Below are 22,949 nucleotides of genomic sequence, written 5' to 3'. Positions count from 1 at the left end.
CATAATTATTCCCCGGTAAACCATTTGAACATCACGTAATGCTCCGTGTATTCCACAGATTTTGGATGGTTTCAATGTTATGTATCTGCTAATAACCCAGTGCATACATATTTCACTATCAAATATAGTTCATATTGGACACCAGATATACTCATCATCATGATTAGAGGAAAATAAGGACTCATCTAACTCAAAGAGAAGATCATCATGGATATCAATGCCCATGTGAGCCGTTTTGGTATTGGCCTTGTCTTCACTCGGAAAGCACTGTAGTGTTTGTTGCTACTCATTATCTCATTATGAAGGTATGGATTTGCGCACTGAAGTCCCAGTGATGGGGATAAGTCAATCATAATCCTAGACAGAGTCTCTTTGATTGCTCACATTTACTGAAGGTGATCTGGAAAGCCTCGAGGACGCGAGACTCAAAGATTTGCACGAACTGAGTTTGTGCGCATTATCCCATCCGGCTGATGGCGTGGTCGATGACAGACTTGGTCATAGTATCACTAAATAAATGAAAACTGTAGCAGTAGCACCGTAGGTTCTGATGCGTCGAGATCATCAGAAATAATATGCCAAGTATCGCGTACTTGTCTGCATAGCCACCGAGATTATTGACTGTGTTATTGCACTTCACCCACGGGATGCAGGGCGTGTTGGACCAAACGACCCTGCACTCCTATCTCGTTAGCTACACCGAAGCTCTCGCTGGGTATAATCGGATCAAAATCGTGAACCGTCCCACAAAATGGGGCAACTAGGCTCTTGATCCCGTCCACAAAGTTGGGCCAGCTGACGACCTATTCTGGTCTCATCATAAAGTCAGAACCGCCGACCCTCAACGTTCGGTAGCCCTCCTCAATGATCAGCACTGGGAGCGCGGTCCAAATGCATCGCCGGTGCGACTGCGGGAGTAGAAGTTGCGACATATTTTTGATAGGTCGTGCAAAGCTTGTTTCTGTCCTTTAACGGGTGTGGTAGATATTAGATGAGAGCACCAGCAGTTGTGAAGCCAAAGAAAAAAAGAGTAGGTTACTATGTCTGTTGTTCTGCGAGGACATTTCTATCCTTATGTAAAACTTCTTCTGCTCCAGTTGCAAGTGAAGCATGACGCAGTCAAACCAAGCCGATCTCATGGTAATATAAATGTATACCTCCTCCCCAGCCATAGGCACTTGCTATAAAGTTGGAGGGCTGAATAAGGCCTCAAGTGCTTTCAGGTTCGAAAGAGCGCGGGTGTAAAGTGCTTCTTCTTATTTTGGTCGCGCCAATTGAACTTGCGAATATCTGGACGAGCTCTGCAGAATAATCTGCTTCAAGATGCGCCGGGCTCTGCTCACGTTGATTGTCTGCGTTTTCCAATTCTGTAATTAGACCTTGTGCTAAAATAATCATCTTCTCTAGGATCCTTATAAGTTTCTCGTCGCCTCATTTGCTTGTATGCCTTTCTCAATACTGAATAAGGTGCCGATAGGACCAGCGAGGAAGGCTGGTTTGCTCGTGGCTGGCTTGTGTCGGCGATCTCATCCTATTCTCATCCCGGGACACGGTTGAGACATCGTGACAGACGTGGTATGTGGACTCCAGTGGTTACATTCCATCTTCCGCGTAGTCTGGGTATTATGTATAATCATCGTATACCCATCTCCTAGCAGCTTTGGGGATCACAGCTGAGATAAGGTAGCGCATCGACGGTGCTAGACTGAAGCTGCCTTCCTAGGCGGCATAGCATTGAAAGCGGGAGGTACAGTCTACCTCTCCGACACATGGTCAATATCCTCAGTCTCCAAGCCTGAAAGACATACTTGCCATGCTGAAGGATATAGTTTCCCGGCGACTCTGCGAAAAGATAGGTACTAAGCGAACACTCGTACTAGATTAGATAAGTAAAATAGTATCCGATGATGGAATCGATGGAGCTTTCGGCGGCGGCAGTTCTTGGGCTGGAAATGTCCTTGTTGAGATGTGATGGATCATCACTCCTGAACCTCGAGATCTGAAATGGTCAGATAGTGCGACGGCAAGGAAGATATAGTGTGTTCTCATCATCTTCCCATTCACCTTGTAAGCTCATTTGGACATTGAACAGGTTGCTAGAGCGTTCCGACATCCTCTAGGAGTGCAGGGTTGTTGTTGCTGGGATTCCGATAACAGGTTTTATTAGACCTGGGCTAGAAAAAGAGCAGATTCTTATCCCAACACTATGCAGCATTATGCTACCCATATAGTTGAGTGCCCGCTATGTTGTAGTTGTTGAAAATCACCCATTTTTGCGGTATCTTATGTGACCGATAGAGGAATAGCTAGTCTGCTGTCCATCCTCCGAATACCTCATGAATTTGTACTCATGAAGTCTCTGAAGAAAGCGATATATTCAATTGTGAAATAGTCTATGTCGACTGGTATACTCTTTGGCTTCCCGGTATATAATAGATGTTCCGTAGCGGATAAAAGCGCGCCTGTCTATGAAAGTCTCAGATGTTAGTAGTGAAAGCACCCCAAGTCCTCCACATATAAATATTACTCACTCAGTGATTCGCAGAACTGGTGAATCCTTTCCATTCGGAAAGACGCGTATGCAGGTGAAGACCAACAGCCAAACTGCAGTCGACCAAGGTACGGCCACCTTCGCACTTCAGAGTAACCACTCTCTTAGCCCAAACTGTGGCTTTATCCATTTCTCAGCACCTGGTATGAGACAGGAGCCCTGGCTTTTTCTGTCACTTCATGTGCAGATGTATTGACTTCCATTATATAGAAAGTAGACCCAATCCAGGGTATGCATGGTTATCAGTCTCCTGTGGTAAATAACAGGAAGCACCATTGCAGTATATTCGGATATAAGGTGGGATTAATGGTGCAGCCGATAGCTAACGTGTTTGTGTTCCAAACATGGCAAGAGTTGCTTTCTGCTATCTTATAGAACGGCGATAGCTCTTCATTATCTGCCTCGGAAAGCATTTTATCACTTGAGGATGGATATACAACGATAGAGACTAGATGCTGCATACACTTAGTGATGGTACTTTGGCTTCTGGAGTTTGTCTGACGCGATAGGATCTTGTTGTTATAGTCAGTTGGAAGCTTAGATGTATCTCTCTAGGAACGCGGATATATTGAAACACAGTTTAGACAGTAGTATAATATATAAGTGATGAATGCAATTGATTCTTGAATGGAAGGAAGAAGAAAGGAGAGGAGAAAGAGAGGCCAGAGAGTCTTATTAGGTTGAGATGTTGGGAAGGTATAGGTGAATCAAACCACGGTGACTCTGCAAGCCGTATTACCTGTAAGCAGCAACGTGCACTGCAATTATTGAATGTGGCTTCATCAATCTGAAGACTATGTTGCTTGTGAGAACCTATCGCATCGTTCTATTTGGGGACTCACATCGCCAGGGCGATGAGGGCCTTAGAGTGTAATATAGGACACAGCGGGGTGGTAACTCTCTACTGAATTCACAGGCATTATGGCAGTTATGCATTTCACAACCACTGCTATTAAATTTCATATCACAAAGCGATTTCACTTTTAAGCACTCAAGAGCACCAGAATGATGCCTCAATGGAAATTATTAACGCTATGCAAGTATAGTCTATCTAACCCATCTATATGCTATATCCAAACATTAACGCATTGACCTAACAATCCACACCTCAAGCCCTCTTGGCCTTCGTCTTCTTGTTGTACGGCCTCACGCGGAAGAGATAATAAAACACAATGGCCGCACAAATATTGAAGACAATGTAAGCCCAGAAAATACCATAATCTCTCCAGCGATCATCCCAGCTAATCTCCCGACCGGCCAGATACTGATCGGCCGAGCGAAGTGAGCAATACTCGCAGCTCTCAGTAGCATTAGCATTATACAATCTACCTGAAGCAGAAGTCAGGTAATCAGCGAGATATTCACCGCACGTCTGACCAGACGGGGGATTGAACACGCTCAGCTCGCTATCCGAGCAGACGATCGGACGACCATGCAGAGCAGTACTGGAGATACCGGCAATGTAGTACGACAGCGGGGAGACACGCCACATGAAGATCCAGAAGCCGGGCAGGGCGGACGGAGGCTGCATGACACCATTGAAGATAAGGGAGAGACCGAACATGAAAACGGCGAGCATACCACCGAGTGCTGGGTCGGGAAGGGCGCTGATGATAAACTGGGCGAAAGTGGAGGCGAAGATGTAGAACTGGATGACAAAGAGTAGGATCAGTCCCATGCGGTCGGGGGACTGATCGGCTCCGAAGACGGCAAAGTAGAAGGATGCCCAGGCGCAGACGGCGAGGACGATGTGCCATGGGATTTCGGCAAGGAATTGCGCGATGATGAAGATCTTCCAGGAGTAGACCTTTGATGGTCTTTCGCGGACTTCGTAGAGGGCGCGGTTCGCGACGAAGTGGGGCATGATTCTGATGGAGTTAGTCTGAAGTCTCCTATAAAAGTGAGTTTGGCACTTACTGGTTAACCAGGGTGGTGAAGATGGTACACAGCAGGAACAAGCTGAAAAGCACATTCTGGAAACCTTGCTGGGAATTATCAGACTGCCAGAAAGAAAAGCCGATGAAGAGACCGGACACGATTCCAAGAACGAATTTGGCCAGGACGTATTCGGGCTGCCGGTAATATTGCTGGAACACACGCTGTGTCACGTAGTAGAATTGGCTGGTCAGAGGCATGGCAAACTCGGCGATGGTTTCGTCGCGAGACGGGAGCGATGCGCCCTTTTGGCAGATGCGGTCCAGTTCGGCGTGGAGTTCCTTGCGTTCGGGGCTGTCATTCCAGGTCTGGACCCAATCGATGGTCGACTTTCCAGAAGCACCGGCACCGATAATGTCCAGCATGTATTCAGCAGGCTGGTAAGGTCAGTTTGCATATTTCAAGGGTAAGGGTGTAGTAGAGCTCACGTTTTCAGTGACTTCGCAACGACGGGCGCCGTTGCTTTGGAAATAGTTCAGCAACGTCTGAGACTTCTGGCCAATATCGCCAAAGTACACCGTCTTTCCGCCTTTAGCCAGGAACAGCAGTCGATCAAAGTGCTCAAAGAGAAGAGCACTAGGCTGATGAATCGTAGCCAAGACAGCCTGTCCGTGATGCGCAAGCTTCCTCATGAAGGTACAAATAGCCCACGCACTCTGAGAGTCCAGACCAGAGGTAGGTTCATCCAAGAAGATGAGCAACTCCGGCTTGGCTGCCAACTCAACACCAATACTCAGAAGCTTTCTCTGGCACACGTTCAGACCATTTCCTGGATTTCCAACCACAGCTTCGGCAAAATCTTCCATGTCCAGCATCTTGATCACTTCCTCCACGTAGGCGTATTTCTCCTGGAGGGAAACGGTCTTTGGCTGGCGCAGAACAGCACTGAAGCGAAGTGCTTCACGGACTGTCGATTGTGCCAAATGCATATCTTGTTGTTGCACGTAGCCCACTTTGCGAGGGAAACTTGCGTTTAAGTCTTTGCCGTTGACGAATAGCTCGCCGGTGATGACTCCAAGTGAAGCTCTCTGTGCCAAGACGTCCAGTAGAGTGGTTTTACCTAGAAGCAATTAGCTATTACTGATCAAGAAATTCCATAATCAAGGCCGCCATACCAGCTCCACTAACACCCTATAATCAAACGATTAGTAAGAGACTTCATATGTAGTGAGAGCGGGACATACCATAAGAGCCGTCAAAGTTCCCGGCTTGACAAATCCGCTAACTTCATCGAGAAGCCTCCGTGTTCCCTCCTTCACGGGGATATCATAGGACAGGTTTTTCCAAGTGAAAATTTCCTTCTGCTCCGGGATTTCAGCAGCCCCGAGATCAGACTCTCCTGCTCCGTCAGTCACAGCTTGCACAGATTCCGCTCCAGTTTCCTCATCGTTCTGGAGATTGGCAGGAACATGTCCGGGACGGAACACCAATGCTTCAGCCGTGGGCTTCGCTCCGGGAGAAAGCTCGGTAATGGTGAGGTAGAGAGCATTGAAGAACACCAAGAAGGCAATCAGAATTCCGTAGTTCCGCCAGATGTGATGGTAGGAGTATTCATAGTTCAAAGAAATGAATTGATCTCCCGAGACAGTTCGTGCTCCCGCAACAGCGCCCACGGCAGAGCAGATGAACGAGTCTCCACTAAGACTGGCGTAGTTGGGAATGAACTCCGAGCATTCAAAATTCCGTCCATGGAATTCATTTGCCACCAAGCCCTCAAACGAGTAGAAGATAGGGTTGATCCATCTAATCCAGCTGAACCAAGGATGCATGTATGGTTGAGGAAGGGTGAAGCCAGTGTACACAACCATGCAGATAACACAGATTCCTGCCAAGGCCATGGCCTGTCCAATGCTCTTGGTCGCAGAACCCAAGCTTCGGAAGACGCCAGACATCGTGACAATTGTAGTAATGAGGAACAGGATGTAGATGAAAAACTGGGAAGGTTCTCGACGTAGGTTGGCCATAAAGTAAAGGATGATACTGAAGCAGATACATCTGAAGAGCTTAATGGGGAAGTCGAGGATGATTGACGCGAGAGCTTCAGCGAAGGGATGCACGAATGCATACCCAGCCTGCTTTTCGACGACAGGGCGTTGTGCGTAGAGTGACATAATCTCATTAATAGTAATCAAAGCGTTCATCAGGACCGAGAAGTAGAGTGTAGCTCCCCTTTGGAAGAAGCCAGCCGTCGCGGCGGGAGTGTTGTAGAAGATCGAACCGATAATCAACGAGAGTGCGATTTGAACGAAAACGGTAATCAAGGTAGTGGGAAGGTCATTTCGTGTTCTTTGATACGCTCGTCGGAGGCATATCCGGATCTGCATGGGAATCGAGAGGAGGTAAGGACTCTTCGGACGGACGTGTTTCGCTTGCTGCGCCTGCTTGCTTTCACCGAATCGCTTCTCTAGTTCGACGCCTGGGGCATATCTCGCCTTATAGCTGTGCATCTTGGCCTTGAGAGCTTGGTATTGTGGGCTCTTCTTCCAGTAAGCTTCGAATTCAGCTGGTGTCCGGGGAACTTTGTCTGCCATGTCTTTCCGAGCGATTCTCTCCCGAGGATTGGTGATGGATGTCAAGAAGTCAGGGGTGATTTGTTTCAGCGGTCGCTCCCAGCCCATTTCCTCGAAATACTGGGCAGCCTCTTGCTGCGGGCCGTAATAGATCTGTCTACCTTCATACAATACCACGACCTGGTCGAACAGCTGATACATTGACTCGGATGTCTGGTATGCGGCAACAGCATGACAGGAGCCGACGAGATCAGAAGAAAGGCGAAGCGCTTGGACGAATTCGAGGGCCATGGCAGCGTCGAGACCGCGTGTGCTGTTATCCCAGGCACCGATAGGGGCCCTCGATAGAGCCATCTCGGCAATACTACATGACTTCAGTAAGCCATATATTACCATGACAGCTTTCAGAATGACTTACCTCACACGTTTCCGTTCACCACCACTGACACCACGGATAAAGTCGTTGCCTACTTTGGTGTTGTATGTATGCGAGAGTCCGAAGAACGCCATGATCACCTGGACCCTCGTCTTGACGTACTCCGCCCGACTCAGACCGCCGATCCGGTTGTGAGGTGCTCGTGCGTGAGCAGCAAACTCGAGTGTCTCGCCAACGGTCAGATGAGGGAAATGCTTGTCGACTTCTTGGTTGTATAGGACTTCACCCCGGTACTCCTTGATCATCTGGTTGAATGCAATGCCCTTGTACTGGACGTTGCTTTGAGGGTCCAGATCCAGTCCGTGAAGGTGTCCACTGATGGTCTTGAGAAAGGTAGAGCAACCGCTACCAGGTCTACCCAGAACCAGCAACAGCTCTCCACTTTCCAGAAGACCATCATGGCTGTGTAAGATCGTGCGGCGAGTGCTTTTCTTGCTGCGGAATGCCGAAGCAGCCAGGTTAAAGGGGCTCATGAGGGTAGACAGCACCGTCTGCTGGAGGTGAAGCGAAGATCCCGATCCATGGACCGACAGATCCTCGAACAGGATACCTTGCTGGCGGGCATCAATATCTTCGGCGTCCAGGGCCCGGATGGTGACCTTGGCCCATTGATACGGATCGAACTGGGGGTGGCTTGGGTCTAATGCCTTCTCGTTGGTGATAACAGCGGCCAGCGACTCGGTGTGTAATTCAGAGGCGATATTGGTGAGGGCACGACGTTGCTCGTTGGTGACCACACTGGAGGCGGTTTGGGTCTTGGTGAGTTGCAGGCTGAGATCATTCTCATCTGCACCATCCCGGTGGGATGGATCCATGATTAGAAAATTACACGCTTTTCAGCGCAAAAGAATAACTATGGGGTATAAGAAAGATGTAAAAAGCAGATTATGGAGCCACAGCAACGGGCATCTATGGTTAAAGTGAAGATTCAATAGTACATGCTTCAGAACCTTCTCTACGCAAGGCAGCGACCACGCCCCTTGATATCTTGTTCTTCAAATTGGTGAGTGGAGCCTGTCGAATCCCTACGAGCTCCACATCCACGGCGAAATCGGTGACAGATTTTGATACATCCGGAAGTGGTCGCCTCCGAGACGAGAAGCAACAGGCAGTGATACTAGATTATTGGCTCCCGCAGTGCCAGATGGAGCATAAGAAATTTTATGTCAAATTGCGGGCGCGAGCTTAGCCGCCGCGACCCTATCGGCATTCGGCTTTGGGGGAACCGACCGGATCCAGCAAAATGTCCTGCCTGGTCAGGCACAACTCAGGTGCCTCCCCACTGGCTGGTTCCTTTCGGTTGCCCCGGGGGGCTCAAAGTCTGAAAGGCTTATGAGTCTTGGTTATCTATTTCCAGTAGTCGGCGTTGGAAATCCCGACTCGCCGACTGTGGGTCTGACGAGCGTTCACCAGACAAAACGCTGACAACCAATGGAGTGGATCTTGTTCTACCCTGAATTAGCAATCAATCAGGTTACGGGGCCTACTTCGGATTTTATAGTGTGTCACGGAGTTAAAGGGACATTACGGAGTATTGGTATACGCCTGCATCATGACGCTGCAGCTGGGTAATCCCTCGTCCGCTCCAAACAGATAAAAATGCACAATCGTCCACAAGGTGCAACAGATGCCCAAACCAGCACAATTACAAAGTAATCAAAGCCGCCTGTGCTGAATCTTGCTAACAATTCTCCGAGTAGGAGCTGACGTACTCCACGTGGTGTTGAGTTTCCTTCTGCGAAGGTTCTAGCCCCTGGATGACTCCTCCCAGCGGGTTGGCTTCAAACCGGCCTTTTTCGGCCCACTCCGTTCGGGCCACCAAGACCGAAGTCCCGTAGAATATCGCGTCGATCTCCTCAAGCCGCCGGCCAGTCGTTTCCGGATATAGGAGATAGATCACCGGCACAAAGCAGAAGTTAAACACCGTAAATACTAGATACCCCTTCCATCCCTGCTGGCTCATGAGCGAGGGTGTCATCATGACGGTGGCAAAGTTCCAGATCCAATTCGACGAGGTTGTCAGAGCTGTCCCCTGGGATCGCAGGTGGAGAGGCATGATCTCCGCATTGTACAACCAGGGAATTGCCAGGTATCCCAGTGCGAAGAAGGTGTAGTACAGGAAGAAGGCAACAATGCAGACAATCGAGGCTGCAAACGTGCCCGACCGGATCGTTAGTGACATTGTCAGGAAACAGCAGCACATGCCGGCAGCGCTAATCATTATACACCGCCGCTTGCCTAGATGATTGATCACAAAAAATGGGATGAATGCTGATAAGAGATACCAAAGACCGTTGAACCCGGAAAGAAGCAGGGACAAGTTATGGCTGAGACCGACGGAGACTTCGAAGAAGTATGAAATGTAATAGCCGATACTGCAGACGCCAGACCACATCACCATGAACATCAGCCTGCATATGATACATCCAATCAGCCGGAACGTCCCGCAAGGACTGATAAGCGCGACTTACCACCATCCAAGCATGAGTCTTCGGAGGTTTTCTGTGCGTGGCTCATTCTTGAATAGATCAACCCATCTGGTCGCTCCATGCCTGGCTTCAAGCTCCATAGCCTGCTGGATCAAATGGACCTCTGCTTGGACTTCGCTTTGTTGTTCATCCGATGTCCCATGCATTCTCATTAGTGTACACAGGGCCTTGTCTCTCTGCCCGTGGACAAAGTGCCATCTAGGGGATTCCGGCATCCATGGAACTGCACACCATCAGCTTTGGCACCGAAACAGTTGTTGCGAGTATGCACGAGATATATACCAAGGCACATTATCAGCACCGCAAACACGAGTTGCGCCGCGACAAGAAAGCGCCACTGAAAAGCACTATTTGCGGAGTAGGACAGAGCATACGCCATCCAGTAGCTGATGGTGGTACCTGTGCAAACCAACACATACTGAATGGCTCCGAATCGCTCTCGCTTCTTTGCCGGGAGAGTCTCGGCCTGCCATACTGGGATCACGGACGTATTCAGTCCGGTTCCCATCCCAGCCACGATCCGCCCGACGATAAATTGAGCTGGCGAGTATGCAGCTGTTTGAATGACAGTGCCGATGGAGATCAGGATTGTGCCGATTAAGATAGGGTTCTTACGGCCGATCTTCTCACTGAACGATATGCTTCCGACACAACCGAAAAAGCACCCCAGAGTGTAAAGACTGGACAGTAGTCCTTGCATGAAAGTCGACGGCTTGTCCATTGTTTGAAGGAAATCCTGAGCAAGTCTGCATACCAGTCAGAACCATAACTGGAGGTAGGTGATGACAGCATACAGCACGCCTGACATGAATCCCTGGTCATATCCATAGAGCAGGTATGAGACGCCACATGTTATGGTCATCAATATACAGAGCACTTGGCCCTGGGGGGTTTTCATGGTCGGCAACGGTCAGATTGCGCACTTCGATTATGTTGTCTACGATGAAGAGTAGAGACTCCTCCAGCTCTGTAGGAGGATGAAGGGGTCTCGCCGCTCAACATATGCTATGGTAAATCTGCACCCCGCATTTCACTGTTTCCCCATATCATCACATTACCCCAGACCCCGGATATCGAACCTCGTCGCGTCAACCAGGATATTTCTCCGACGCTTCGGGCGATCGGCAAAGTTCCGCTAAAATACACACGGCACCGTGACGTTCTCATTCTTGATTGACCCATGCACATTGAACAAAGTGCGGGGTTGATCGACCTGAAGAACAAGTGTTGAAACCCAACGAGGGAAACAGGCCGACATGATATATCATATCTCACGGTCGAGGGTACTGCGACTTGTACCTTAGCAGAGAGCACTTTCCAATTTCTCATGCTGTCTTCGGCGTATGTTCGGTACGATTAGATGGCTGACTAGTTAGTGTAGGATGACGTCAGTCGCAGCTTGCATGTCAATACACAGAGTCAGTGGATCGCCATTTTGGTAATGGCGTCCTTCTTGTTGCGGCAGAGCGAAGATCATTTTCCGACCCTCTAGTAGCAGAGGATGGGGCAATTAAAGAGGTATTTACCCCAAAACCATCAATGTACTTGCCATCGTGGGAGGGGTTCAGCTAAGCAGGCACTGCCTAATCATCACTTACAAGATACTGCAGCATTAGCGACCCTCTTGATTTGGTTGAAATTAGAGATCGTCTTTCTTCTCCTCGAGCAGTAGCTGATTATTTCTGTGGATATTCCTCTCCGACTCAACACATGCACGTCATGCGCCAGCTGTAAGCTATGATAGCTACGAATACCAGCTTGAAGGTCGTTTGCAAGACCGTCTTAGAGGATTTGAGTTCATTACTACCTATATATAGAAAATGGCTGCTACCAGTTGAGGGATTCGTCACTGTAGATAGATCTCTCCCTCCGACGCCGGACAGACCTTCTACCACTGCCTCCGTTCTAATCCTCAATGATGATTGAAGTACGCATAATTTATTCTTTCCCTCCAAACGAGGTTATTCCAGTTGTGCTCTTTCAAGAAATCCTGGCGGTGTTGTCGTGCTTCCGGCACCCCCATAGGCCAGTTGCCAGTATTTTCTATAATCTGATCAATTATCTCTTGGGGTATTCCGGCAGCGCCCAGTTCCTCACCTACGCCCTGTGCCCACCAGTGATGCTGCTGGGGTGGTACATTGCGAGTGGAGCAGATGCGATAGTGAGGGTCAACCAGATACAACTTGATGTATCGGCAATGACCCCGGCGGCTCCGATCAGCGAGGGAGAAGGGCTCGGCACGGTGCTCTAGGACGTTGGGAAATGTGATCAAACGCCCTTGCGTGACCGAAATTGCACCTTTATCCTGCCATTGTCTGTCTGACTCTTTGATAAGATCGTCCTCCGAGTATCCCAGGATTTGCGCTAATTCTCCCAATTCGGAGTAGCCAACTTTCCCATATTTGTGCCGCGGCGGCCACCGATAATCCCACCTTTGCCCTTTTTCTGCCCACACCCTATAATGGTAGAAGCGTTTATCAAGCTTGGTGTTTTGGCGGAAGGCGATCTGGGGCTCAGTGATATTGTCGGTATCGTATGCAAAGATGGCAACAGCTACAATGTGTTCGTTGAGTTGGCCCTCCATGTGCCAGTCCGTTCCTTCGTAGTCCGGACTCTTAGGGGTAAGCTCGATTTCCTCCGTGTTCACAATGACTTGCAATCCTTGCGAGCGGAAGGTGTCTTGAAGCCGAATGGTATATCGTTTGTGGGGAGGCGTGACTGGTTTGTAGGGTATACGATGATAGGGTATATGCCGATGCCAGTCATCCCGCTTGCGGTTTAGATCAACCACAACTCGGTCATTGTGTCGCCCCTTCTTCCAATTTTCATAAGAGAATGCCGTTCCTGGCTCCGGGTGGCTAAATCGCATCAGTCGCTCGGCCTTGCTTTTGATATAAACCCAGGGGTACTGCTGCCAGTCGTCCGGAACAGGAACGGGCGTGGTCGATCCATCCTCAGGGAGCTCGAGATACTCCTTCGCGCGTTGCCAGAGGTGGGACTCTGGGGGAGGCAGCTCCTTGTCTTCATCTGCTACTATGTCCGAATATCTTCGCAGCCATTCGTCCACATATCGATCCCAGTCTGGATACTGGTCCCTCTTACGTTTGGCACGTTTCAAGAGCTTTTCGCGAGCTTCGTAGTACTCCTCTATCCTCCACTCCTCGGGGACTCTGAACGCGAGCAGCCATTCAGGAAGCTCATTCTCCCATTCTATCCCATAAGTGATAATCCGTAGCGGCACCGGCCCCAACTGGCCGTGATTCATGACATCTTTCCAGCCGCGTTGTCCCCGCACTAGACAGTCGTTCCACAACGGGATCGCCCGGCTCACCAGCACTTCGATTGCACGGTAGAGGTCCCGGTGTTCCGGGTGCAGATTGTTGATGTATGAGGTGAGGCGCACCTGCGTTGATCCTGTATCCCCTACAAACTCCACTTCAGACGGCAGAGTTTGATAATTCGTGCTCCATCGATAGTGGGGCGCTCTTCTATAGTCGGCACGCACCCCCATGTGCAGCCCTTGGCCCTCCTCTATTTGCCTCTGGACGTACGCCGAATCTTTTCTTCTGTCGACATGAGTGGGCGCAAGGGTCGTCGCACTTTGATACGCGCCCAGAATATTCTCTACCTCTATTCGACCCCCATCATTCAAGACCAAGCTCCGCCCATAGACCAGCGGAAACATGTTCGAGTCAATGATACTTGAATCACACCATGACCCCTGATCGAACAACTCGGATTGCATGAGGGACCAGACCACCGGTTTCACTGCCTGTCGGAACTCCCCGGCCAGGTCTCCCGTTCGAAGCGCAGGAACATGATCTGACTTGCAAACACAGGACCCAGTGTCCAGCACACGAATGTGTCCATTTTGCCGATATTCAGTCGCCTTATCGCGTAGTTCCCTCACGCACCAGTCCCAGGCGCGGTCACTCAGGAGGGGATTCATCGCGATGGAGGCGGTGTTGTCTTGCCGCCAGCGCGCCACGACCACATCATCGAAGACATCGACATGCCAGTTCGGGCGGTCGGTCAGACGGTTCATTACCGCTGTCATTGCCAGCTCGCGTGCAGTGACGGCGGGCGCCTGGCGCCACTCTTCGATGCCGTGGGCAAAGCGCGCGTCGGGCGGGAGCACACATTTCAATGAGATGCCATTGAATCCGGGCACCCGAAGCGGGCCGTCACCGCTGTTATCGAAGGAAATGAGGGTGGGCTCCTGGATTGCTTCATCATCTGTGTCAGTGGCAGAGGAATCACCAAACACGATGCGAACAGGAGAGGGGTCCAACCGACGAGGGGAGAGATACATTTGACTAGGATGGGATTGGAGGATGTGAGACGAGGGTGAGAAAAGAGGTTTAAATATTCAGTAACACTGTAGCAATACTAGTTCAAAGATGGAAAGCCTGACTCAAAGGGTCAGCTGGTGACAGGGATCAGGAACAGCTAAGCTCCTTTTGTATCCAGACTAGTATAGCCTGCCCTGGTGGTTGAATTAGCCTATGGAGATACAGCTCGCCTCGTTTAGTGGATGATGGCTGATACACTGTTATATATATACGGACATTGATTGATAAACGGCTTCCTCTCCACTGTCAAGATTGACACTCTGATAGGAGTCAAATTCAGGCCGTTCATAACAGAGAAAACTTTTGCCCAGATAGGCGTATTATTAGCTATCATGTATGTGGTAAACAAAACTGCTCGAAATAGATTTGGGGATCTCGGATCAACTCTGTATCCGAATCCATAAACTTTAGTGTCCCGTGGAGGTTCCCCGATTCGGGCCGCCGCTTGGATGCGGAGAACACCCTTCGCGGACAAAATGAACACCACTTCGTGCGGGATTGTAGTACTTCCTCCTCACTTCTCCCGGTCCCGTCAAACGGTTGCTTCCATCAAGCTCATACTCTGATTATGTCTAGTCGACCACGAGCAGATCTCGACCTTGGAGGGACCAATTTGTCAAGCAACACAAGCCATGTTCGTTCACCTTTGCCGACCCGAGTCAGTAATGCGTGTGAAAGATGCCGTCGCCATAAAACTCGGGTAAGCGCGATACTTTCCCCTTATCAATTCTTTACCAACGTCTAGAATATGATATCCAATTATCTGACATCTGCAGTGCGACCCTTTCCGGCCTTGCTCCTTGTGTGCACGGGCTAAGGTGGTTTGTCGTCAGCTCCCTGCTCCTCAGAGGCCGAAGGATAAACATCGCATGTAAGTCACTCCATCTTCACGAGCATGACAAAAACACTTCCACTTCTCTCTGCGGGGTCACTAAACCCTGCATTCACTGACACTCGGTAGCTCAAAAGCAGCTTTGCAAAGCCGCCGGCGGCAGACGAGAACGTCAGCAGAACTTGTTGAGATCGAATCCCAAAATGGAAATACTAATAGCAACTGCCCCTCGACGTCCAGAACCGAGAGAAATGACACACACCTATCTGAAGAGGTGCATCAGGCGCAGTTCTTGATGGAATATGGCGAAGCTGAGTCTACAATGGGTATCGCCCAGAAAATATACGAGCTGGATAAGCAGGTCATCGATGAACAATCCACATCCGCCATTCCAGGATCGTGGAATAGCACAGATGTTGCTGACCGGCGCGCTGTAGCTGGAGGCCAGCGACGCCCTATCTCATCGATCTTAGGGCGCCATTTGCCTTCCATGGATGTGACATATTCCTTAATCGAGGAATACTTTGACTCTGTTCATTGGTTTTCTCTTGTTATTTACGAACCGACTTTTCGTTCAAGACTACAGTCTATTACAGACGGATTTGCTCATCCTTCCCAAAAGCCATTCTTGCTGCTATTGGCAGTCATGCTGGGGATGAGCGCCTGGTATCGATCACAAAGAACCGTCACGGATGCAGCCGATAGTAGTAAGTGGCGAAAATTGAGTGCCGATCTCATGAGTCTTGTCGAATTGCATGTCGTGGAATTGATGGATGAGTCTTCGGTGACAGCAGCCCAAGTGCTGATTCTCTTTGGGTCACACCATGTGTATCATGGTCGGCCAAACTTGTCGTTCTCTTTGCTCGGTGCAACTATCAAGATGTCCCAGGCTGCGGGGCTACACCGAGAATCTGCTACAGGCAAGTTTGAGGAGATTGAGGAACGGAAGCGAGTCTGGTGGACAATATACACTTGGGACCGTTTTGCGTCCATCACCTACGGTCGGCCATTGGGCATCAATGATAAGGACTGTAATCTCAGCATGCCAGCGGATAATCTGGAGAATCCATATTTTATTACACCAAATTCGGAGCAAGGGTGCACCATTTGCTATTCTCCTTACCAAAGAGAATTAAACACCCTCTACCTTCTGGCATCTCCAGCTCTGGAGTTCATTTTTGGCTCGCGCACTTCAGGTTCCTCCAAGGCATTGACTGGAGATGTCTACATTGAGCTAGTGAAAGAAGCGACCCAGAATCTCCAGAAGTGGCAGAGTAACCTTCCTGGCTACTTGACTTTGGACTTCGACCAGGATTTCGAACCCGGCAGTGGACCGAGTGCAAGAGCGCACGCTCTACAATCCTTGTCGTTGCAATTGACCTACGACAATATTCTCATTGTCCTCCACCGGCCGTTGCTGGCAAGGCAAGTCAGACATCTGTCGATAAGCCATCCCACTTCGGGCGCAGGACTTGGGACAGAATCGCCCAATCCACACCCTGAAGCAGGCTCACCAGCTCAAAAGCTGTCACCGTTTGAAGCCATGTCGCCTATTGAGCCGGTCAAAAGTTCAATGCACTGGTGGAATGCTGCCCTCAGAACGTCGCGTGTCACCGAAGTGCCGGTACTTGCTCAATTGGCAACAGATAGTCATCTTGTCGCCTTCCTTGCCATCAATATTTTCCATGCTGCAATTGTACTAGCGGTCATGGCTCTATCAGACCCATTATCAGACACAACGCAAGTGGCAAAGCGCACAATTACCCGGATCTTACGTCTACAGAGCCTTTTGGGTGAGCGGTCAGCTTTATCAAGACAAAGTACGACCGTTTTGAAAAACGTGGTCACTCTAATCCTTCGTCGCGATTCGGAAACTATCTTGGCTCCAGTCACAGGAAACAGTCAACAGACAGGGCACACATCCGCAACGGGATCAGCGTCCATTTCCGTGGAAGACACTCTGCGACTGCCCCTGGATGCCACAGTAACACCGATCGACAGTTCCTTACGGCGGACGACATGGCCAGACTATGGCAGAATTGATCGGTTGAATGAGAGTTTAGCGTCAGTCCAAAATGGTGAGAGCAATTGTCGTCTTCCTGTTCCTATGATATATCCAGAGAAACTAAGTGTCTTTCTACTTAATAGTCATTCCTTCTGGCAAGGATGGTAGCTTCCATGACACACACGGCGCGAGAGGAAGTCAAGAACAGCTGCCTGATTTTCAGGAGCACGCCCCGGCTGATAGCTCGTGGCATGGGTCATTCGGAGATAACTGGAATGACCCTAGCTTTCCCCTAGGAGTTCCAGAAATCACCCCGGAAGCCTTCGGTGATAACGGGCTGTATTGGCTATGGGACATGTCATGGGCCGGAACGGATTCATGAAGCCACGCGAATCTAGCTAGCACGCGAAACGCCTTACAATTTAATATAACGGACCGATAGGAGGATTGAGCTCGGTTTAGGTCAAGGTTGCTTTCGCTGCGTTTTCATCTGCCCCAGGTCCATAGATGACAGTCTTGATACCCTGTCGGTTGCCGACGTTCTTGAAAGCCTCTTCCGCCTGCGTGAAAGGGAACTCGTGGGTAACTAAACCCTCTAAAACAACCCGACCCGACGACAGCAGCCCAATAGCTGTTCGATAATCTCCTGGACCATACCGAAAACTCCCCCTAAAAATGGCCTCTTTATCACAGATTTGACCGACCGGCAGTGAGGGATTCGGTTTGCCCAAGCCGACTTGCACAAATGTTCCACCCGACGCAAGAACTGAAATGCCACAGTTCATACAAGGCTCGGCGCCGGTGGCATCCAAAACAATGTGGGCCCCATTGTCCAGCTCCATTTCTTCCAAAATTCTGGCAGCATTGTTTTCTGGGGATTCGTTGCTCATTTCATACGTGTGCGTGGCTCCGTACTTTTGTGCCACGCTGAGTCGGTCGGAGTTAATGTCAACAACTACAACTGTCGATGCGCCGAATGCGCGGGAAACGGATGCGCAGAGCAAACCGACTGGGCCAGCGCCAAAGACGACGACCGACTTTTGCTGCATATCTCCTGCCAGTCGACAGCTGTGCACTGCCACACTGAGCGGTTCGACCAATGCTCCGTGTTGCAAGGATACATGTGCTGGCAGCTTGTAGCAGCATTCTGCAGGAAGACGGTAGTAGGTCGCCAGTGTCCCATCATAGGGTGGTGTGGCAGCAAAACGCATCGCGCTACAGAGATTATATCTCCCCGCGCGACAATGATGGCAGGTATTGCAGGCAATGCCCGGCTCCAGGGCTACGCGATCACCGATAGCGAAACCCGATTTACTTCCGCATTCCACCACAATGCCAGCGGATTCGTGGCCAAGGACAATGGGGGCTTCGACCACATACCGCCCTATGCGGCCATGCTGCCAATAGTGGATCTAGGTCGATGGTAAGCTGCGGCCCAAGCTGGAAGGAAAACGATGAATGAAAGTAAAGCCTTACATCGGAGCCACAAAGGCCAGTCACGATAACCTGGACGATGACGTCGCGGTCCGTCTGAAGATTAGGTATAACACGCTCTTCATAATCGAATATGCCCCCGGGGTGTAAAACGAAAGCCTGTACAGAGACCGACCGAGGACGTCAGTAAGCGAGTCTATGTGCAGATATAATAAAGAAACGGACCTGATTGATTCCTGAAGGAGTCATTTTAGCCAAGTATTGTGTACAGGTCAACAAGATCTCAGGGATTGGTCAGGGCTTTTAACAGGGCACTTCTGGCCGAGTCGTACCACGCTGGAGGTCATGCCATCTATAAGGTCGGTTCCGGCGGATTGTCTCAAAAAAAAGTCACCCTATCCGTACCCACAAAATGAGCCATTTGCTTTACCAAAGGAGGCAGTTTGTTGAGACCAGGAGGCCATCCCACGGCGGGGGATAAATGCCTCGGAACCGAGTGGGGTCGGAACTGACCAAGCTGGACTCGGAACCGAAACCACACGGAACCGGTACGAGAACCCTTACAATTTCCAGCAACCGGCATCGTTGTTGTATTACGAAGGCTAAATTCAGTCCCGGAAGTCGACCGTGACTACGGGGTAATGAGATGAAATTATTGGCTGAGACCGAAGAATTCCCACTTCGACGGAACAGGAGTTTTGTTGCAACTGGTCGGCACTCACACTGGTCGCTGAGCTAAAACAACACGAGCGGGCCAACCCCGGATGGCCGACTACAGTGGCTCGATCCCGACAACCAGCTCCACTTTCAGGGCCTGGAGAAAAGGTCTGCTTCCCCACGGGACATAATGCTCTGGGGTAGAAATAGAGCGACGGCCACAACTGCTTAAGATGTTTCGGTCTTCAGAATCGTGGAGTCAACCTGGCACTGGCCTTTGACTCATTGATGGTCATCTTTCTGGCACTATGGCTACCAAAATGTCCTCTCTACCGGCGGATAATGCCGCTTTGACTCGCACTGCACAGGCCGTGGCTGCTCGGGAAGTAGAGCAGCAGAGCTGGCCGGAGAGAAAGCTGAAGCCAACGAAGGTGAGAGCTTGGTATCCCTTCAAGGGAACCCCATTGCTCTATGCAACATGTGGTTTCGGCAGTCTAGGTGATGCCCTGTTTGGGTACAACTCTTGTATACCTTTCTTCTGTCTGGCTTTCAGATAACCGAGTCAATCTGAGTCGCTGCTAATAGCTGTGCTATATAGGAATCATGTCAGGTCTCCTCGTCAATCCAGCTTTTGTAGCTCGCTTCTTCAAAGACTACGGCGGTGCTGACGGCTCAACAACCGGAGTCGATCCTTCAATCACCGGGATAGCTGTTGCTTGTCTACAAGCGTCCGCAGCGGTGGGTGCACTCCTTGCAGGACGCTTGGGCGATATGATGGGGCGCAAGCGATGTGTTCGTCTTGGCGGGTTCATCTACTTTTTCAGTGCGTTCATTCAGATCTTCGCGCCTGGGTTTGGCACCTTCATTGCTGGTCGCACCATTCAAGGTCTAGGTGTTGGGTTTCTTTCCATGACAGTACCTATCATTCAGACTGAGATTGCCGCCCCGCATCGTCGTGGTTTAATGGTGGGAATTGAATACACGTTTCAGATTGCAGGATACATGCTTTCATGTTGGGTAGATTATGGATTTAATTTTCTTTTGCCCAGTGAAATGTCCTGGCAAGGTCCATTCATCATCCAGATTGCTCTCTCCTTCATTCTTCTGGCCATGTCGTTCTTTCTCCCCGAGACACCTCGTTGGCTGGCCAAAAACGGATTTATGCAAGAAAGCTTGCAGACGGTCGCTGACCTTCACGCCAATGGCGATACTCAAGCGGAACATGTGCAGCAGGTGTTTGTGGAAATCGAAGAAGCAGTTATCTTCGAAACCAACTTAGGAAAGTCATCTTGGATGGTGAGTGTTATTCGCCCGTGGCGGGCATACGTGCAAGGGCAAGACTGATGATAGATAGGAAATGTTTACCCGATACCGGAAGCGGACCATCGTCGGAGTAACTGTCCAAATGTTTGCACAACTTAACGGAATCAACATCATCTCCTTTTACCTTCCCAGCACACTTGCTACCGCCGGCTTCGATGAGCGAAAATCCCTTCTGTACACCGCAGCCAATGCACTACCTTACACTGCGGCCACAATTTCGACTTGGTGGTTAGCAGACCGATGGGGACGGAAACCATTACTAATCCTTGGAGGTGAGTCCATTTTCTCCCATCCCGATACCTTCATGTACACTGTAAGCACCCGGCTAAGACATGCATCAAAACAGGTATCGGAATGGCAGTCCTGCTTGGCATCGTCTGCGCCTTCACCGAGGCAGACCTAGACGTCCAGGTCCGCGCCAAGGGTCAATACGCCTTCGTTATGCTATACAACATCCTATACGGCTTCACCTGGGGTCCAATGCCATGGCTGCTACCAGCTGAAATCTTCCCCTTGCGTGGCCGCAGTAAAGGAATGGCTCTGGCTACTACCAGCAACTGGATCTTCAACTTCATCATCGGCATGGTATCTCCGGATGCGTTCGCAGGTATCAACGGATACTTCTACGTTGTTATTGCTGGGTTCTGTCTCTTCTCTGCAGGTCTGGTACACTTCTACTATGTTGAGACGGCCAATAGCACGCTGGAGGAAGTTGCAGAGTTGTTTGGTGATACAGCGTTTGCAGATGCTGATGGGGAGGCGAGGGAGGCTTCTGACGTGCGGATAGATTATAGGAAGGATGTTGTGTGATTATCATCAGTCTGTGTGCTGTGCAATATTGCAGGCAGCACTGGCCCATCGCATATCAGCGTGGCGGTACAGTCGTCATACTCTTTTGAAGAAATATGTCTATGCTTACGGAGCAGAACCAGGGTACATAGCTCCCTTCACCAGGGCTAGTCTTTCCGACAATAATGATGACGATGAATACGAGACCCTATTCGCTATTGCTTTTTTCCCAGATATACTGATCCCATTAGCGGCTCCTAAACTGGAAAGGTAAATAAGGCTCCAGTTGCGTGAGTCCTATAGTATACAGAATTGGCTATGTAATAGATACTGCCCAGCTGGCCAACACACTTAGCCACCATTAGGGATACAGCTACTAGTATGACCCTAAATAATAACAGCAAATCAACAGACAACACTGAGATAGAGGTAGAGCTAGCTAGATACCAAAATAGCGCGATAATAACAAGAATTACAAACAACAACTAACGTATTCAACCCCAGCAACGGACCAAATCCATAGCTCACTCACCGCCATCTCACCATGACACAAGATAATCGGGCATTGTTGAAAGACACGAAGAAATCTCATGCCTATGGCAAGCTAGAGAGACACCAAGACAGCCAGAAATCGGCCTATGTCCCTGTGAAACCGAATCAACCCAATCAAACAGGAGTCTGGCAATCGACCGTCTTATGGTGCTCGTCGTATTCGCAGTGATGACGTTCAGTCTTGCACTGTAGATAACACATTAGCATAAATCAATCATACCAGAATAGAAGCAGAAGTCTTGATATACCCTCAAATTAGCAGCCGAAGGACAACTGACAATGTGGTCCTTTCCGCCCTTTAGGTATGTGCAGGTGTTGTGCTCAACGCTGCATTCCTATTATAGTTCATATATGTTAGTCCCATCTCTACAGCGATAGAGAACATGGAAGAAAGGAAACCTACTCCTCCGTATTTACTAAGCTCCGCCTCCCGAGCAACGAGATTGTCCGCCTCGGCCGTGATAGGGGTGGCAATGGCGCCCATTGCGGCGAAGAGGATGATGGCAATGCTGGTGAGCTGCATTTTGAAGATGTAGGCTTGTAGAAGTTGCGGTGGTGTAGAGTAGTTAGAAGAGAGGTAATTTGTTGAGCTGATGAGATTGATATCTTGTAAATTGGAGCGCCGTGGAGGTTCCTTATATACACTGCCAGTTCGGGGTACTCATGCCATTCTTGACAAATACTATCCTCGTTTTGATGCGGTTATCATTAAAGCTGCGGTCTAGGGATAGTCTAAGCTAACCAATGACAGATATGCCTCATATACTGGAGGAAGCATATTGACTTGGAAGTTCGTGTGATCTCTTAGAGGTAGTCGAGATTGTTAGTAATACGACTGGGGCGTGATAGTCCGGACAGAAGGATCCTGGTAAGCCATTTTATAGCAGGATATTGAAGTCCTGGGTGGCCTTACATCTTAGGTGACGCTTGAAGAAGGAAAGATCCTCCTGACCCTCCACTCGCTGAGATGTCGTTCATGCGGGGTATAGCATAAGGCTCAATGCTAACAGTGACTAGTGGATTTGCTCGAATTGGTCAAGCATTTGGCTCTGCACAAGTAGTCTTGTGTCCTGCTGCAGGGCTG

The 22,949-nt window shown here is 49.8% G+C and overlaps 7 protein-coding genes across 7 annotated transcripts; 2 read left to right on the top strand and 5 right to left on the bottom strand.

The window, feature by feature from the left end:
- Positions 1-3,561: 3,561 nt before the first annotated feature.
- Positions 3,562-8,247, bottom strand: BDQ94DRAFT_180735 (ABC-2 type transporter-domain-containing protein; the record flags this gene model as incomplete). The annotated part of the gene is made up of 6 exons (XM_026773703.1): positions 3,562-4,419; positions 4,469-4,863; positions 4,915-5,546; positions 5,602-5,617; positions 5,671-7,360; positions 7,415-8,247. The coding sequence occupies 6 exons, from the start codon at positions 8,245-8,247 to the stop codon at positions 3,660-3,662; spliced, it is 4,326 nt and encodes a 1,441-aa protein (XP_026624042.1). The 3' UTR covers positions 3,562-3,659.
- Positions 8,248-9,113: 866 nt separating this feature from the next.
- BDQ94DRAFT_180732 (general substrate transporter) lies at positions 9,114-11,103 on the bottom strand (the record flags this gene model as incomplete). The annotated part of the gene is made up of 5 exons (XM_026773702.1): positions 9,114-9,843; positions 9,904-10,144; positions 10,204-10,667; positions 10,792-10,915; positions 11,001-11,103. The coding sequence occupies 5 exons, from the start codon at positions 11,101-11,103 to the stop codon at positions 9,114-9,116; spliced, it is 1,662 nt and encodes a 553-aa protein (XP_026624041.1).
- Positions 11,104-11,696: 593 nt separating this feature from the next.
- Positions 11,697-14,238, bottom strand: BDQ94DRAFT_180730 (DUF4246 domain-containing protein). The gene has a single exon (XM_026773701.1). It carries the CDS (start codon positions 14,231-14,233, stop codon positions 11,834-11,836), a length of 2,400 nt encoding a protein of 799 aa, XP_026624040.1. The 5' UTR covers positions 14,234-14,238; the 3' UTR covers positions 11,697-11,833.
- Positions 14,239-14,811: 573 nt separating this feature from the next.
- BDQ94DRAFT_180726 (transcription factor domain-containing protein) lies at positions 14,812-17,530 on the top strand. The gene is made up of 4 exons (XM_026773700.1): positions 14,812-14,973; positions 15,050-15,144; positions 15,235-17,183; positions 17,254-17,530. The coding sequence occupies exons 1-4, from the start codon at positions 14,842-14,844 to the stop codon at positions 17,490-17,492; spliced, it is 2,415 nt and encodes an 804-aa protein (XP_026624039.1). The 5' UTR covers positions 14,812-14,841; the 3' UTR covers positions 17,493-17,530.
- BDQ94DRAFT_147908 (NAD(P)-dependent alcohol dehydrogenase) lies at positions 17,221-18,808 on the bottom strand. The gene is made up of 3 exons (XM_026767098.1): positions 18,770-18,808; positions 18,587-18,703; positions 17,221-18,522 (listed from the first exon to the last, which is right to left on the bottom strand). Exons 1-3 carry the CDS (start codon positions 18,791-18,793, stop codon positions 17,569-17,571), a joined length of 1,095 nt encoding a protein of 364 aa, XP_026624038.1. The 5' UTR covers positions 18,794-18,808; the 3' UTR covers positions 17,221-17,568.
- A 586-nt stretch (positions 18,809-19,394) lies between these two features.
- BDQ94DRAFT_180722 (sugar porter family MFS transporter) lies at positions 19,395-21,522 on the top strand. The gene is made up of 4 exons (XM_026773699.1): positions 19,395-19,699; positions 19,800-20,497; positions 20,556-20,796; positions 20,871-21,522. Exons 1-4 carry the CDS (start codon positions 19,510-19,512, stop codon positions 21,332-21,334), a joined length of 1,593 nt encoding a protein of 530 aa, XP_026624037.1. The 5' UTR covers positions 19,395-19,509; the 3' UTR covers positions 21,335-21,522.
- Positions 21,523-21,979: 457 nt separating this feature from the next.
- BDQ94DRAFT_172455 (uncharacterized protein) lies at positions 21,980-22,388 on the bottom strand (the record flags this gene model as incomplete). Its single annotated transcript, XM_026771959.1, has 3 exons — positions 21,980-22,051; positions 22,114-22,200; positions 22,269-22,388. 3 exons carry the CDS (start codon positions 22,386-22,388, stop codon positions 21,980-21,982), a joined length of 279 nt encoding a protein of 92 aa, XP_026624036.1.
- Between the last annotated feature and the right edge of the window lie 561 nt (positions 22,389-22,949).

This window comes from Aspergillus welwitschiae, assembly GCF_003344945.1.
Source record: "Aspergillus welwitschiae strain CBS 139.54b unplaced genomic scaffold BDQ94scaffold_26, whole genome shotgun sequence".
Classification (NCBI taxonomy): domain Eukaryota; kingdom Fungi; phylum Ascomycota; class Eurotiomycetes; order Eurotiales; family Aspergillaceae; genus Aspergillus; species Aspergillus welwitschiae.
This window is presented reverse-complemented; position numbering and strand designations above follow the sequence as displayed.

Excerpts from the sequence above, each read along its gene's own strand:
- BDQ94DRAFT_180730 (XM_026773701.1), bottom strand. The coding sequence starts at position 14,233 with ATGTATCTCTCCCCTCGTCGGTTGGACCCCTCTCCTGTTCGCATCGTG.
- BDQ94DRAFT_180726 (XM_026773700.1), top strand. The coding sequence starts at position 14,842 with ATGTCTAGTCGACCACGAGCAGATCTCGACCTTGGAGGGACCAATTTG. Across the intron at positions 14,974-15,049 it reads GCCGTCGCCATAAAACTCGG|TGCGACCCTTTCCGGCCTTG; the intron begins GTAAGCGCGATA and ends TGACATCTGCAG. Across the intron at positions 17,184-17,253 it reads TTTAGCGTCAGTCCAAAATG|TCATTCCTTCTGGCAAGGAT; the intron begins GTGAGAGCAATT and ends TCTACTTAATAG.
- BDQ94DRAFT_147908 (XM_026767098.1), bottom strand. The coding sequence starts at position 18,793 with ATGACTCCTTCAGGAATCAATCAG. Across the intron at positions 18,704-18,769 it reads CTCCTTCAGGAATCAATCAG|GCTTTCGTTTTACACCCCGG; the intron begins GTCCGTTTCTTT and ends GTCTCTGTACAG. Across the intron at positions 18,523-18,586 it reads CTGGCCTTTGTGGCTCCGAT|ATCCACTATTGGCAGCATGG; the intron begins GTAAGGCTTTAC and ends CCATCGACCTAG.
- BDQ94DRAFT_180722 (XM_026773699.1), top strand. The coding sequence starts at position 19,510 with ATGGCTACCAAAATGTCCTCTCTACCGGCGGATAATGCCGCTTTGACT. Across the intron at positions 19,700-19,799 it reads ATGTGGTTTCGGCAGTCTAG|GAATCATGTCAGGTCTCCTC; the intron begins GTGATGCCCTGT and ends TGTGCTATATAG. Across the intron at positions 20,498-20,555 it reads TAGGAAAGTCATCTTGGATG|GAAATGTTTACCCGATACCG; the intron begins GTGAGTGTTATT and ends GATGATAGATAG.